Below are 17,500 nucleotides of genomic sequence, written 5' to 3'. Positions count from 1 at the left end.
ACTTCCTTAGAGAAAAGTTGGTTCAATTATCCCTTCATATATTTCCATCCCGATATCCATATACTCTGCAGTTGTCTGCCAAACATTTATACACCCCTGCTATCTTTTACGGTTTTATTGTCCTGCGACTCACCTCTTCACTCTTTTTATCCTCCATTATTATAATTCCAATTATACGTATCAGCAGGTTTCATTTATTCACAATTCATGTGTAGTAACCTATTAGAAACTTCCAAGACTCATTCTGTTGGTTTGGGGTTCGGGAAATAGTCAAGTCTAATAGGTTCAAGCAGGGTCCGCAATTTCACCCTCCTTTTGAGGTAGAAATGAGATGTTTGTGGAAGCTTATCTGTTGACCTGCTGAGTACTCACCAGCCATTGCCTTACTATCTCTGGTCCTTGCTTTGGTGGAAAGGAGGCTTGAGCACTGATCTTATGTAGCCTATATATATGTCGGTCTCTAGGAAATCGTCTTGTCCCTTGTCTCTGCTACTCATAAGCATTCATATTATTTAAATGGCTTATGAGATCAACAAAATATGACATATAACAAAGCCGGTCAATATTTTCAAGATCTGGTAATATCATATTCTTTTCATTGAGAAATGTCTTAATTTCATCCTGAATACTTTGCAGTGTATTCCCTCTGCTTACCCACATTACGTGAGGGGAAAACACTAAATGGTCATATTGTACTTCAATTTCAAGAAATCGCTTGAATTGCCGGTGATGCCAAGCTGAACGTGGCTTTATGGAGCTGACTGTGGAAACTACAACTTTTATTACATTATCAAAGTCTAGTTGTTTTCTACACAAATTTTGTTGATATATTATACAATAAAAATATCTTAAGTCACATTTTCCCTATCTAAGGTGTTCAATTAATAGCTGCACCAATCCATTCTGCTTACCTATCTTTACAGGAACACTATCAGTCTATTATACAGTAACTTCCCCAAAATTAACTCAATTCCTGAAATTTGTTGTAAAGGTTCATTAAGTAAATAGATACCAGTTGCCTGACTTTTCGATGAATTGAGCCCAACAAATTAATCATGAATAGAAAACTCATATGTTGCACTACATACAAATCCAAGTAGCTGAGCTGTATATGTAAAATCAGACGATTCATCAGTGGAGAGGGGGAAGACCACAAATTGTTTACCTTTCTCCTTCAACTGGTCCACTATATCACCCCGACAAATCAACAATACGACGTTGCACTGTCATACAATTCAAGCTGATATTACAACACTTTTTCAAATCAACTGGAGAAAGTTTTTGAGCAGCAAACAAAATACACTTTTTAATGAAATCTCTCTTTGTAAAGGCTCAATTCCGTTCTGTCCTACGCTTCCTCATTTTTCTGAATAAACCTGTTTTTCTGAACATCCAAACCTTAAAATGGTGGTTTATTTTTCTGCGTTCTTCAGTTCACCAACCCTATGACTTGTGCATTGACAGATAATGCCTTTGTAAATTATATTCCTAACAAACCGCAATATTATTCTGGCATATCAGGCTAAATATTTTTTTTTCTTTTCATTGTTTTCCACAATGATATACAGTATATTTACCTGTCAATATTTCTTGAAATTTTCCATGTTCATCTTCAAGCTTTCTTTTGCAACCTGACTTTTGTTCCACAGAAGTACTAGAGGCACTACTAAGAAAAATTGATCTGAAAACACTACAATATTGATATATTTTTATCCCTTCCAACAAGATTCTTTGAAATTACTAAAAAACTATCAGTGCTCATCAATTCATATCTGGAGTTTGGCCAGTTGTCATCAGATCGCAAGCCAGTGCGGATTGGTGATGGTGGGAAATTTTCGTGTAATCGCTTACAGCAAACCAACCTAGTATGGGTGGCCCTGACTAGTACAGCTTTGCTGAATATGGTGATTTCACCAGGTTAAGGTAACCCCACTTAGACACATATGCATATATACGCACACACATACATATAATGTAAATTTATATATATATATATAAATATATATATATATATATATATATATATATATAAATACACACACACACACACACACACACATATATATATATATATATATATATATATATATATATGTATATATATATATATATATATATATGTGTGTGTGTGTGTGTGTGTGTGTGTGTGTGTGTGTGCGCGCGTGTGTGTATGTGTGTGTTTGTGTGTTTTTGAAGAAATCCCAAAACCCAACACATGATAAACAAGATATTTATTATAACAATGAAAGGAAAATTGAAAAGACATGATTTGAGTTAGCTCTTATGTCTTAATATTAGCATAGACCGACTAAGGATGAGAATTAATATACAATGAGAAGGGAATCCCCAAGCTCTCAGTTTCATGATGATTCCAGATAGGCTCAATTAAAAAAAAAAAAAAAAAAAAGCGGAAAATATGGGATTAACGGAAAACAGACCAGGGCTTAGGTTTAAACTGTGACCTTGGGTAATCTTCATCAAGAAGGATTCGATAATAATTTTTAGGTGTAGTCATCAACATAGATTATTGTCCTGGTTGTAACTAAGCGATTCTGTGAAATAATCTTAGCCAACGGCAAGTTTTCCCTTGTTGTTTAGCACCAGCCATGAGCTCCCCTGACCATCGGCCCACGGGAGCAAGTCTAGAGATCTGTACAGTCAGCGGCAAAAGAAGTATAGCCACCCTCTGATTCACTGACTCCCTAAAATCCAAGAGACGATAGAAACAAAAAGGGTTAGATATTTTTCCTCCAGGGTTAGAGACTAGGAGGATTAACCAAGGTTAGAGACGTCCCCATATTGGGGAAGTGAAGTTACGGAAGAAATAAAAGGGCGAAGCATTTGGGGGACACCGGGTTGAGGGAAAGAATGAAAGTGACAAGCAGTTACAGTTTTTTCACTTCTTAAAAAAAATTTGTTATTTTAACTCAACATTGAAATTACGTTTTGATATTCTATATTTCTATAAACTGGGGGAAATGATCAAAGTACTAAAAATTATGAAATAATTTAATAACAGCATTTAAAAAACCGCACGAATTATGAGCTCAAATAGGATAAACCTGTCATATTCTTTTAAAATCAGTCTTTAATTTTTTTCAAATGATAATAAGTAAAGTTACAATCATCGCGCTTGGTCATAATTCCTATGTTTTACGTAAGTTTTAGGCGAATCTAAGAACAACGTCTTCGTGCTAAATGAACTTCTGTTAGAGAACTTCAACCAGAATATGACTATATTGATGTTCTTATACAATGGCAATTACTTACCTTATGAAAACATCTCTATATTGGGATATTATCTTTATAATTTTAGTTATCATTTGATTGTTCTTTGGATCTCATAATAATTCGTGGGAAATAAATTCTATAAGTGATTTTCCTAAGGGGCTTGTACTGATCGTTATCATTTCTATTACCATAATCTTTTTTTTTTTTCATATGTTACATGTTACAGATACCAGAGCATTGACAGAAACATCATGCTGATTAGATAATGAACAGATCTAGACATTTTCTTTATCTTTTATTCAACAAGTCAGCAAATATTCATATATACAACTTATGACATAAGTCGAATTTCTGCATGATTATTCTTATGAATCTCAACAACTTTCCTTAATTCATGATTTCTACGATTTTCAAAATAATAAGATATGCAATGTGTTAATTTCAAATTCTATTAGATTAATTATATCTTAATATTCGTGAAAACTAATAGTAAACATCAATATAAATTTGAATAAAATCACCTATTGTTTAAGTATATGATTTATATACAAAATATGAATTTTAACAAAACCACCGTGTTTAGTTATATGTCCATTTACCTCCATCATCCATAACTTCATCGAGACGTCCAGATAGTCTGATAGATCAAAAACTATATTTTGTCAAATATAGTATTCGGGTCACGTCACATAGACTCCCATCCTTTAAATGTCCCCATGTTCCACAGCCCACATTCACCCCCAGGAAATCAACACCGATTCTTCCACTCATGCTCCTTTCTTTAATATTTTTGCTTCATAGCGGGTGTTGCCTCTTCTTCTATGGTCCTTGTTCATGCTTCTACGGAAGTGAAGTATCTTTCATCAGTGAAAATATATAGTTTTCAGAATATTGCAAACCAGATCTAAGGCGACACTCTTTGCTGTTACTAAAAAGTTTCCTAACCAGCAGGGATATAGCAACTAATATAAGCTTTATGGATGCATCGTCTAAAGGTGCTTAGGTGCCAAGGAAGTTCCAAGATTCGGGTATGTTCTGCTACGTAAGTACATCATTGGATTGTTAGCTATCGCTTTTGAAAGACTTTTCCATCGCCAGGTGTAGTTACATGAGGCCCTCCACTACTTGGTCTGTCAGATCTGGTTTCCAAAGTGTTTCTTCTTTAAACCTTTTAATCCATCTCTGGATTGTTCTCTGCAATAACCCTGTGGCCAGCTCATGTCTTCCGTAATTTTTTTTTTTTTTTACTAGATGACAAAACTATCGAGCAAGACGCTTATATAGACATCAATTTAGTCACTAATCACCGATTTTGTATTCTTCAATAACGAAATTGCGTAAACAAATTTGTTTTTGATTGTTTAGAATTAGTTTATTATGATACCGTACGTTTAGATTACGAGAGAGAGAGAGAGAGAGAGAGAGAGAGAGAGAGAGAGAGAGAGAGAGAGAGAATTTCTAGTATACGTGGATTTCCTTATATATATTGCTGTTAAATGTCCTCATATTTGTTTTATTACCTTGTGCATATTGTATTTCCTGTTAAACAAATAAATGATTTCGAAAACTATAAAGAATTTTCAATCCTTAATATAAATTTTCAAGAGAAAATCTTTAACTTTCAAACAAATTTGTCCTATTTTATCCTCAGAACTCCCGATAGCTGTAAATTCTCCCTCTTCCATTACTATCATCTCTTACACCAGACATTCTAAGCTCTGTAGAAAATGGGGGTGAAAGTAAGGTGGGGTAAGCAACTATTCTTTTGCCGCTGACTGTACATCCAAACCGGTCCCCGAGAATCTTTACAAATCCCCTCGTACTCCAGTCTATCTGGTGTTATACCCACCACAAACTACAACAGAAACAAAACACATTTTTCTCCCCCATGTTGCGCGACAAAACAACATACTAAAAATCAACCAAAATCTAAGAGATGGAACAGTCTCAAAGTTAAGGATTTCTGATAACTAAGTTTAACCAAATTTTGCCATAACCTGTATTCAACGTTTATGCAACATGAACTACTCTCCACACCAATTTTGTGTATAAATCCAAGCAAAATTTCTCCATTAACATATGTCTAGTGTAATACAGCTTGCACCATTGTTTTGAAATTACTTAGTCTACATAAAATGATGGTTATTACCTTTTACGGCATGTACCGTTTGTATGACATAATGAAAAAATATATACTGTCATTGAAAATTCCCTTTAATTTTCAAACTGAGTAGCTAAATCAAATAGTTTGAGCAACTTTACCGCATTTCCAATAGGTTTTCCGAATAATATTTGTAGTTCTCTTTAAATAAACTTTATTTTTGTAGCTGAAGCTCAAAATCAGTAATTACATTGTTGTATAAGATACCCCAAATATAATTGTGTAGACATTTGCCAAACTACTATCCAGTTCCGGTTACTTTCCCATATTTTGCAAAACCTTACAAAATTCCATTGATATGTAGTTCCAGAGAGTTTGTCTTAGTCATATAGTCTTTATTATAATTCAGATTCACCTTCACTTTCATTGTCAGTATTTGCATGGGTGGCATTACTACAGTGAATACCCTTGCATTCCCCCACATGCAAGCGAACAATCTAGCCCATATTTTCTGCATCCACATCGTCTACTGTTGCAACCACTTTTGCAATTGCAAGAAATGGCTTCTAGTAAGTATGCCGGAGCTGATTGTGAATCTGATGCAATTGAAATGAAGGTGCTTCTTTATTCACCCAGCCCCAATCCCTTGGGGGTAATTCATCTCCAAACTATTGTTGAACTTCAGAGTGCTGTATACTCTCAAGTTATGATATTGAGTAGCAGCAGATGTAAGAGGTAGATTACGAAGTTGAACATAGGTGCGACTGGAAGAATCCTTTAGGTGGAAGGTTTCCAATCTAATGCTATCTAGAATTTGCCCAGGCTTTCCTTTGTAGACTAATACTAAAGCATTTTGTCCAGCCCTAATTATTTCATCTTTTTTGAGCTATTGGAGATCTGAACACAGCTGCCTGTTGTTGAAAATATGCACAACTTTATATTTTTTTTCAGTACAACAGATTTTTCTACACCAAACAGTCGGGAAATGGCGTCACGCCCTAATAAAGCATGAATAGATAATAGATTTCCACATGAATTTTTTGCCAAGTGACCTTTGTATTTCTAGTATTCGTCTGAAATTACATATAAAGATCAGGCTATATATCAGTTTAGTGAGATTGGTGCTACTGTATGGACAGGAGGATTTTGGGAGTTAAATGGCTGGACAGGATTAGAAATGAAACTATAAGAGCGATTACTCGAGTGTCATATGTGGATGAGATCATGCCTCAATAGCAAGAGATCTCAAGACCTTATTCCCACCTCGTCCATTGTAATAGTTTGTGAAAAGAGAGAGAGAGAGAGAGAGAGAGAGAGAGAGAGAGAGAGAGAGAGAGAGAGAGAGAGAGAGAGAGAGAGAGAGAGAGCTATTAATTCACCAAACTTTCAACTGGGCTCCAAAGGGCACTATAGTCAAACCAAACCAAAGTGGCGGGTGAGACACAAAATATATCGTGTCGACATCTGACGATTTCGGTCATTTTACCTGAAGATTTCGGTATAGAGAAATCCTGAAACAGAAGATGGATTAAGGTCCTAAAGGTGGGTGGGATCTATCAGTCATAATCCCGAATAAATTCTCCTTTTCGGCTTTTTTTTCCAGTGGTCAGAGGAAAAGACTTATATTACCCGGAGCTTTTTTTTTTTTTTTTTTTTTTTTGCTTCTCAGACCAGTGGTCATAGCCTGTAAGGCAATCAGAGATACATAGGGAGGGCATTAATAGATTAAGAGTCATTCAAACCAACATTACTCCGTAAAACTCACATGTCCTCTTCTTGGGATCGTTTCCCTATCTTTAATTTTGTGTATATATATATATAATATATATATATACATATATATATATATATATATATATATATATATATATATATATATATATATATGTATATATATATATATATATATATATATATATATATATGTGTGTGTGTGTGTGTGTGTATGTGTGTGTACACATAGATAGAGAGATATACATAATCTAATTTATCACACAATTTCATGCTTCATTGTATTGGTGAATGACCTTTATAATGGCCAATGCTTGGACTATGCCACAAATCCCGTAATCCTTCCATCCATTTCTTAAGCTTATAAGATTAGGACTCCAATAAAAGCCATAAAAGTAATTTCAAACAAACCTTGTTTATAATCGGTACTTCATTTCATCTCTCTTATATAAAGCAATATTTTGATAAGTATAGGCAATCAATCGACAGCACTTACAATGTCCACTTCTACACGTCTATGAGAGAGAGAGAGAGAGAGAGAGAGAGAGAGAGAGAGAGAGAGAGAGAGAGAGAGAGAGAGAGAGAGAGAGAGAACTAGGATGTCATGAAGGATGTAAAATGTACATAAAATCAATGTAATTGCAAATAATTCCAGTAAACTGAGAACTAAAACTCAATAGATAGGGAAATAATCTCTATATTTCCTCCAAAAATAATGAGGTAAAACGTTTCCGATTTAAATGCAAAACTCTACTCGGACAAAGACACACGACAAATCAGTTAATCCGCAGATCAATTTGTTCGTCCATACCCTCAGCTGGCGGTCTTGAATGTATGATGTCCGAAATATTTTGATGTAGAGACGATGCATTGAGAAGAGAGATTCTCTCACCCGCCGCTTTGGTTTGATTTGACTATAGAAGAGTTGGAAGACCCAGGCCTACATGACTGAGAACTATGAAGCATGAAGCATGACGAATGGAGAAGTATTGATTCAAGAGCTCAAGATAGGGACAACCGACGAAATGTAACCAAGGCCTTTTGCGTCAATAGAAGGAGATGATGATGAAACTCTCGCATTGCATGATTAATTTCTGATCATAGAGGGTTTGACAATAGTCAAACAAGCTTAAGATATTCTTCCATCCCTCTTCCTCTTGTTAGGTCACCAGTTGTCTTAAGGCTTCTCATCAAAACTTGCTCTATAACAAGGTCACTTGTATCAAAATGTATTTAGAACTAAAAATGATGGAAACATGCCTATTGTTTCTACGAGGCACAGCATCTGTAAACTATTCAACTAAAACCATTTAGAGCAAAAAACCTTCTCATTTGATATGGAATTAACCAAGTTAGATACACAATTGAACTTAATAGCAACTGTAATTCAACTTGTGGGGCTGTCATTTCTATATTGTGACTATTAATCTTCATTTTTTAATAATTGTCGAAGTGATTTCCCCAAAGAACTAACATTTTCAGTACAATGTGAATTCTTTTTTAATTAATATATCACTAAAATAACAAATTCCAAATAAATAAAGCAAAATTAGGTTATCTATTGGCATTATCCAGTGAGTTAATGTTGTTTAATGCGGCATTGCTTGTTAAATTTCAACGTAATTTTGACATTTAACCTTCCATCGCTCTTGTGTAAAAATGAAACTCATCCACCAATTTGATTTTAGTTGATTTTAGTATGTCATTCTAGAAAAAAATTGCTACAATATGTTACCAATTTTGTTTCTGTTGCAGTTTGTGGTGGGTTTGCCTTCTTTTGGTCATCGATTGACTGTACTATAGACGGACTATTAGCCAAGATAAAATCACAGAAACGGTTGCCGGTAGGTTACAACCTGAACAATAACCCATGCTAATAACTACACCTAAAGAAATATTGTCGAATCCTTCTTAACGACTTTTGCCCACGGTCACAAGTTAAACCAAAGCTCTGGTCTGATTTCCGTTCATCGATATAGTTATCCTCTTTTCTTAAATCTTACCTATCTGGGATCATCAAGAATCTGACAGCTTATGGATCTCATTTTTTTTTTTTTTTTTTTTTTTTTTTTTTTTTTTTGTTTTTTTTTTTTTTAATGTTGGGTTATATTTGGTGTTTCCTATGATAAAGACAAGGTCCGCCAGCTGTGCACCCCTGTTCTAAAGGGTGCATGTGGCCATGGTAGAACATATTCCTATTGGCACGATGCAACATAAGTATATACAGTGGTACCTTAGTTTTTAATCTGTTCTGAAAGTGAGCTCGCAAGCCAAAATGCTCGTAAAAAAAAAAAAAATTCCCATAATAAATAAAGGGAATTCACTTGATGCATGGCACACACCCATAAATGCACATATACTGTACACTCATTCTTAAAGGTCTGCAATGTTATCTAAGGAACAAATTATAGTCCCTAACATAAAAAAAAAATGAATGGAAATCAATAATTCATAATAAAAGATAGAAATCTATTGACAAATTAATTAGTACTTTACCTTTGGGGACAGTTGTAGCTGACTTAGGGAAGACAAAAGAGGAGAAGGAGGAGGAGGAGATTGATGCTTTGAAGGAGATTCTCTCTTCATGGGAATTTTATTAAGAGTTCCCTCTCTTAAATGGGATTCACTTTCACTAATTGCATCAATTAATTTACAATTTTGTGTTCAGTTTTAACAAAGAACCAAATTAGAGTAGACTGTTTTGTCATTTTCTTTAATGGGCTCTAACGGGAAAAATAGTTAATTGAGGAAAGGAAATTATGAAATAAGAAAACTATATATATGAAGTAACGAATCAAAAATATGAAGTGTTTTAAAATCACTAACAATGTTAAAATAGATTTGTCATATATAGACTATGAAGAGAGTTTTATGTCTACCTATTCATTATAAAAACCGTTACTGCAAGTTTGAAGTACTGAAGATCCAACGATTCAATAGCGAGATTAGAAAGTAACAGCTGGAATAAAACCTTTAGAATATTGTGTGGTGTTGAGAATCATGAAGAACATAACGGTTAAAATCAGCTGCATACCTATATCATAGTACTATGCACAGAATGGTACAGGATGGGAAGATCTATATTTAAAGGATGGTCAAAACTATGAAAAAAAATAGTATGCAACATACATAAAGAAATAATTGAACAACATTGTCACACATTGTCAAAGGTAGTAATAAAATCAAGGCCAATCATACGAAATTCCTGATCTCAATCAAGGGATTTTTGTACAGCACTGAAAATTGTAAAAAGAGCATCATAATCTATGTGGCCCTTGCGAGAAATAAGGTGTAATCCAAGGAACAGATTATTACCTTCAGCATACATATTTAGATTTTTTACCAAAAGATGCTCAAAAACTTTAATCAGCAGAGCTAGAGCTACCACACACACATTCATCTAATTGAGTAATATTATCAATTCCCAAACAAGTGCATAAAGAACCTCATCTTACTAACTTGTGAAAAATAACACACAAGTTAAGAAATAAGAGATTAGTACTCTTTATAAAAAACAAAGTAAAAGGCCGTTTGGGTCTACATCCCCTTATGTATCAAAATCCATCAAGGGTGCTTAAATATGACACGACTGAAAAGCTAAACTAGTTAGTTTAGCCTTATGAAAAAAGGAATGAGGAAGAATGAGTTTCTCATTGCTTTACTTATTGTCAAACATACCAGCCAAAGGGGTTGCCCTTTCCTTCGAACAGTGAGTGGCTGAGTCATCTGGTTTAAGTAAAGAAGGAACTGTTAAGTCAAGGCCTACACCAAAGAGTGCAGCTTTAAGGGTAGCCCATCATTTATGTTCCTGGATTGTACCAGAAAGGGGGTTTTTTATGGCAAAATTGTATTTCTTTTCATTTGAAGCATAGACTCTCTCAGCAACAGCTCTTAGTTGATTATAGTTATTCTAAGACAAATCTGGTCTGTTACACCTTGCCCTAGGAATGGCATGCCATTTCAAAATTATTGGCTTCTTAACCAGTAATAAAGAGCTTAGAAGAGTGCCTAATTTGAGAAACCAAAGCTTCTGAGTATAATAGAATATCATACTGTCTGAAGGCAACTTTTTAAAGTGTTTAATAGTACCATGCAGTCCACAAATATTGTCATTCATTAGATGACATTGACAAAGTCTACGACGCACTTGTTCTGGATTTTACTCAATAGCTCCACACAGAATAAAGAAATAAAAGCATCAAAAAGTTTCATCATATTTGAAAACGAATTTAACGATAGTGATAACAAAAACAATATGTACATGAATATACATAAAGGGACTCATACAATTCATTAACTAAAGACATAATATCAGATAAAGCTGGTCAATATGGCAGAGCCGACACACCACGCAAAGCTTAGTAAGGTAAGACAGCAATAATGGCTTTGAAAATTGATACCAGAGAGGAAGATGTTTGGGGGATTCCTTTCGAGGTTAGGAAGGAAACACAATCTTAAAATCAACGTAAGTTCTATTGAGAAGGTGCAATACAGGAATTATATATACAACAGGCAGGAAACACGTCTGTCTTGGGTGACGGACGAAAGTACAAGCAAAGTGTGTGATGCCCCGAGGCAGGAAAGCACAATGTTGCCATGCCCTCGGGGCATTGCCGTTCTTAATAATACAATGGATAAGTATGCATGATGACAAGATAATATGATGCATATACATACATGATTACATAGGGGGTGTATATATTTACAAGAGACATAATAAATGAGATACATAATACATCACTGTAGATATGAATGATGTATGATAACGTCAGTTAATGTGACATTCTCACACTTTATATATCTACAGAAGATAAAGAAATAGATAGGGAAAAGGCAACCTCCTGATAAACCATGAGGCCTCCATGCACCTTCGATTAAGCCTGCCTAACACAGCATTTAAAGAAAACAAATAGAATATTGTGAATGAGTGTCCCTCAAGGAATAGAACTGCAACTCAAGACATTGGAATACCATGGTATAGAGTCTATGGTACTACCCAAGACTAGAGAACAATGGTTTAATTTTGGATTGTCCATCTCCCAGAAGAGCTGCTTAACATAGCTAAAGAGTTTCTTCTATCCACACCAAGTGGAATGTAGTCACTGAACAATTACACTGCACTAGAAGAATTTTTCCGTTAGCTTAGTGTCGTCAGGTGTATGAGGAGAGAGGAGGATAGGCCAGACTAATCGGTATATGGGTAGACAAATGAAAAATTAGCTGCACCCATAGAGGGATTCAATCTAGTACTATCTGGCCAGTCTAAGGACCCAATAACTCTCTAGTAGTTGTATCTCAATTGATGCCTGGTGCCTTAGCCAACCTATTACCAACTACTATTACTTTTTCAATAATAATGTTTTTGTAAATCTTATCACATTCAAACTGCTTCTCATCAGTCCAGATAAGTAGCTACCTTTCAGCATTAAGACCATGTTGCTTTTCATTTGCCAATGGCAGCATCAATTCCACATTGACTAATACTTCAATAAAAGAAAACTTTTGATTTTTTAAACTGATTTTAGTATGTATGCTCATAGAATAATCTTCTCGTATGCAGTCACTTAAACCAAGGTACTACTGTATTTGCATTCGTGAATGCATTAACCTGATACCTCATAATTATGCCATGTGTACCGAGACGGCAAGTTCAAGCACTATGCTCCCTCATTGCTAGATTAGATAGTAGGAAAGGGTTGATATTGGATTATGTTATTAAGTTCATGAACAGCAATGCAAGTAGTCATGTAGATGATGAAAATATAAGATTTTCAGTGGACCGGATGATGTCCTGTAATAAGGAAGTGGTGCAAATTTTATTCTATTTAGTGGATTATAACCCAAATCATTAGTATTCTATGCTTCCCACTGCTGAGCTGGTCTTAAACATTGCATATGATGCATCACTAAGAGATACGCCTTTCTTTTTAGTGCACGGATAGCATCCTGTATTACCATTTATGGTCCTCATGAGTATGCAAAAGTTGCTTAGCCACTCAACTGGGTAGTATGATTTATACATGTAAAATCTGCTACAGAAAGCAATGAGTACCAATGTCGTTATATTTGTAGGAAACCATGTCTATCTACAATGATTACAATCAAAGAAGAATAAGCAAGTGCCAGTGTGTCTAGATCTGTACCAGGTCAAGTTAGTGAAACCTAGTACAGTTGTCATACAAAATTATTGTCAATGGTATGGTGTCTGAGTATCCAATAGCACACATACATGAAGTCCCTGAAGATGTAGTTTTTAAAATTTTTAACCAAAATGTAACCCTATATCTTGGCATGTGTGACATTACAGGTTTTGATAAGTTGGAGAATTTTTCTGTGTACACGTCATTTCTTCTTTTGCTAGAGTTACAAATAACTGACAATTTAGGGAATGTTTTCCTATGTATGTTCATAATGTGATGGGGGTAAGTATCATATCGTTAATCTTGATGTTCTAGAATATTTCCAACCTAAACACTTGTGGGAATCTGGTGAAGTATATAGGGAATGAGCTTAGGAGAGGTCAGATGTATTCACAGTCAGGCATAGACCACATTTAAATTAAGGAAGCTGTGAAGAGTTATCTTCACACTTTATCGTTTTTATTTTCATTTATCTCTTGAATGATTTCTTTTGGTCACCCTCTTCATTCGCTAATTCTTGTTTCTCTCTTTCAATATTTTTTTTAGTTACCCCTCTCTTTTCTACTGCTATCTATTGAGATCCAATGTTCTTGACACCGTGACAGGTAGATTTCCGCAGTAGTCTTTTGATGTCTGTATGAAATGGCTCTATGGTTCCTATTTCCTTAAGCATCGTATTTCAAGTTAAATGATTTAAACTCTCTTTTGAACTACACTAGTAATCACTAACTCGATCACCTAATTTACGCTTCATGGACACTTGATCTTCTTGTTTTTTTTTTTTTTCTTTTTTTTTTCTTTTTTACTCTTACGTTCAATTTTGACATGGAACGTATCTGCCTACTGTTCTTGAATATAATTTGTGAATTGGGATTTATACCTATTTTATTTACATCTCTGTATAATTTTTAAGTCTATGTTAGTTAGGAATTTTATTGTCCACCACCCGAAGCATCAACCATTTTTTCCCATTAAATCAATCATTGTATTATACGCTAGAGCGGTTAGACAGTTAGATTTTATTTGTAAGTATATTCTTCTGGAGCCACAGGATTACTCCTTGTCTTCTTTATAGACATCCTTCAAGACCTCTGCTTCTACAGAGAGATTAATCATGTTTTCCAATCCAACATGCTACCTCAAGTCAGGGTAGGCTTAAAAGTCCCACACATCGCCGATTTCATTTGTTTGAATTCGAGAGACATGATCTATCACTCAGCTAAAACACTCCCATTCCAGCCATACCGATGGTACCAAATAGTTGTGGAACTAGCATAGTCCTTTTGTATCTAAACAGCCTCAGTAATCACGAGGAAGTATGGAGATTGCCGAGATCATCTTGCCTGTCCTATAGAGAAATAGCAAGTCAAATCAAAGAGCGTCTTGACTTGAACCAGCAGCAATCAAGCACCTCGTTGAACGTCCTTCCCAGAAAAGTAAATCTTACAAACTTGACGCTCTTTCCTCTTCGTCTGCCACCAAGGCTGAGCCATACCTGAGCCAAAAATTCGGAAATTTACGAGATTTGAAATAGTGTAAATATATGGCCACATTACCCCCTTAGTTAATCAATAACTAGGTAATTTCATTTAATTAATTTATGTCACTATCTGGTTATGAACATTCTTGTTTACAACCTTCATGTCCATTGTGTTGTATTTAGTTTTTGGCAATCTTAATGGACATTTGACACGATTCAGTTAATCATTGTCTATGTTTTGACTAACCCTTTATTCGTGGGATAATCATGTTCTTGTTGTAAAGTCCTGCCATACCTCACTATACCTTTTGTCTTAATTTTTCAACCTTTGGTGGATTTTCTGTTTTCTATATGTTTGACTAACCCTTCCATTCGTGGGATAACCAAGTAAATGCTTCATGTAAATTGTTCCTGTTATGGTTTACATTGTTTTTGACTAACCCCCTTCTTTCAGCATTTAACCTTGCATAACCTGAAAAGATGGCCCAATGAAGACTATGTAATTTGTGAGAATAAAGGCATGATGTAGAGGTTAAAGTGATCATCGATTTTGATTAAACCCCTTTTGATTTTATTTGTTTTACAACATGTTATTAACTCTAATCTGAATTATCAAGTCAAATTTCTAATATCAATTAGAGTTGGCCCTCGATATTCATGTGTTTTACATTTGTGGATCCAGTCATTCGCGATACAGAACAGTATAATCTATCAAAAAACACCTATTCATGGTTTCTCGATAAGTACTCTTGCGGCTGCCGTTTGTAATTTGACCGCACAAAGCAGAACAGCCAAGCCTTATAGTTATGTCGGGAATTTTCGAACTGGCCATTCGAAAGTCCCGCCATTTGACTTCAAGAACGTTTCGTCAAATAAGGGCAGGCTGGGGGATCTCGCGGGCGAGAGACTGAGGTTTGATACACGACTGTATTGGGACCTAAATCTTAACCACCTGGTGGGGAAGGAGCGAGTGTTATGGAAATTGACTGTTTATGATATATCAATGATGAATCTAACGTAAAATTGAGGCAACATGACAAAAATGTCTTATGTATGTGTTTAGTGTCAATGACTTTCCAAGTCATTGGATATGGACAAATTCTGGCCCTCAGCCGAAGCCTTAAGCCTACCCTTGTATCTAAAGAAAAGCCTTAACTGATTTACGATCTTGTAGTAAATAAAAAGGCATTGTCAAACCCCTTGCAAATAAATAAACTAAGATTTCCCTCCACTTTGCTAAGGAAACTTTAGTTAACGCGGGAAAACGAAGTTTTCTACGAAGCTGCCGACCCTCACTCGGCCTCTTTGCTTCATCTCCCCCCTAAAGATAAGTCATTTATTAGTTAGTCTCTTCTCTCTACCTCGTGTACCAGGTTGGTTGTAGTATAAATTTGTGTGAAAGACATGTAGTTTTTATATCGCAGTTTAATGTAGAGATCCTTGTGATTGGGGATCTGAATCCTGAGTTAAATGAGAATAGGGATATTTGGTGTGTGATTCGTTGTGTATTGAATTCGAATTGTCACTATTTTCAGTTTTTTAATGAGTCCGGTGTGGACTTTGTGCTTGAAGAGCATGTGTTACATTACCAGGTCAGTCTTGTTTTTCATCAAGTCGTGTGAATGCTTGAGAATTTGTTTGTCTTGTATCAGAGTTTATTTTTATAATAAAATTGTAAATTTTGTCGCCGTATTTTAGTTAACTCCTGGAAGGTTTTGGGAATCTCGCCTCTTCAAGGCCTTGCGATCCGCCCAGTACATCGGGCAGATTTATTATTATTATTATTATTATTATTATTATTATTATTATTATTATTATTACTAGCCAAGCTACAACCCTAGTTGGAGAAGCAAGATACTATAAGTCCAAGGGCTCCAACAGGGAAAATAGCTCAGTGAGGAAAGGAAATAAGGAAATAAATAAATGATGAGAACAAATTAACAATAAATAATTCTAAAAACAATAACAACGTCAAAACAGATATGTCATATATAAACTATAAAAAGACTTATGTCAGCCTATTCAACATGAAAAAATTTTCTGCAACTTTGAACTTTTGAAGTTCTACTGATTCAACTACCCGATTAGGAAGATCATTCCACAACTTGGTCACAGCTGGAATAAAACTTCTAGAATACTGTGTAGTATTGAGCCTCATGATGGAGAAGGCCTGGCTATTAGAATTAACTGCCCTCTTAGTATTACGAACAGGATGGAATTGTCCAGGGAGATCTGAATGTAAAGGATGGTCAGAGTTATGAAAAATCTTATGCAACATGCATAATGAACTAATTCAATTATAAACCCTTTAAATAGTAATCCTAATGCAGTAATGAAAATGTTTAAAAGAAGTTCATACATACATTATGTTTAGTAATATTTGATATGTAATATCCAGTATAATGCTAATGAAAAATACATATATGCATTACAGTTAAAAAAAAAGATTCTCTCTCTCTCTCTCTCTCTCTCTCTCTCTCTCTGCGTCAATGACCTAAGATGTCAGGATGCCTGAAATCTTTAAATCTCTCTCTCTCTCTCTCTCTCTCTCTCTGTGTCAATGACCTGAGATGTCAGGATGCCTGAAAACTTTAAATCAATCACTATCTCTCTCTCTCTCTCTCTCTCTCTCTCTCTCTGTCAATGACCTGAGATGTCAGGATGCCTGAAATCTTTAAATCTCTCTCTCTCTCTCTCTCTCTCTCTCTCTCCAATGACCTTAGATGTCAGGATGCCTGAAAACTTTAAATCAATCACTCTCTCTCTCTCTCTCTCTCTCTCCAATGACCTTAGATGTCAGGATGCCTGAAAACTTTA

At 35.1% G+C, this 17,500-nt stretch overlaps 2 protein-coding genes across 2 annotated transcripts in view; both read right to left on the bottom strand.

The window, feature by feature from the left end:
* LOC137637836 (uncharacterized) overlaps positions 1-157 on the bottom strand; it is a 9,551-nt gene extending 9,394 nt beyond the window's left edge. Inside the window, exon 1 of the mRNA XM_068369949.1 lies at positions 134-157. Within this exon, the coding sequence (XP_068226050.1) occupies positions 134-157 (24 nt within the window). The remainder of the gene's footprint in view (positions 1-133) is intronic.
* A 332-nt stretch (positions 158-489) lies between these two features.
* LOC137637825 (trichohyalin-like) overlaps positions 490-17,500 on the bottom strand; it is a 28,805-nt gene continuing 11,794 nt past the window's right edge. The window contains exons 2-4 of the mRNA XM_068369940.1: positions 15,048-15,155; positions 12,480-12,546; positions 490-808 (exon numbers count right to left, since the gene is read on the bottom strand). Of these exons, the coding sequence (XP_068226041.1) occupies positions 490-808; positions 12,480-12,546; positions 15,048-15,155 (494 nt within the window). The remainder of the gene's footprint in view (positions 809-12,479; positions 12,547-15,047; positions 15,156-17,500) is intronic.

The sequence above is a fragment of the Palaemon carinicauda genome, chromosome 1 (assembly GCF_036898095.1).
Source record: "Palaemon carinicauda isolate YSFRI2023 chromosome 1, ASM3689809v2, whole genome shotgun sequence".
Lineage (NCBI taxonomy): Eukaryota > Metazoa > Arthropoda > Malacostraca > Decapoda > Palaemonidae > Palaemon > Palaemon carinicauda.
Note: the sequence above shows the minus strand (reverse complement) of the source record. Positions and strands in the feature narration are given on the sequence as shown.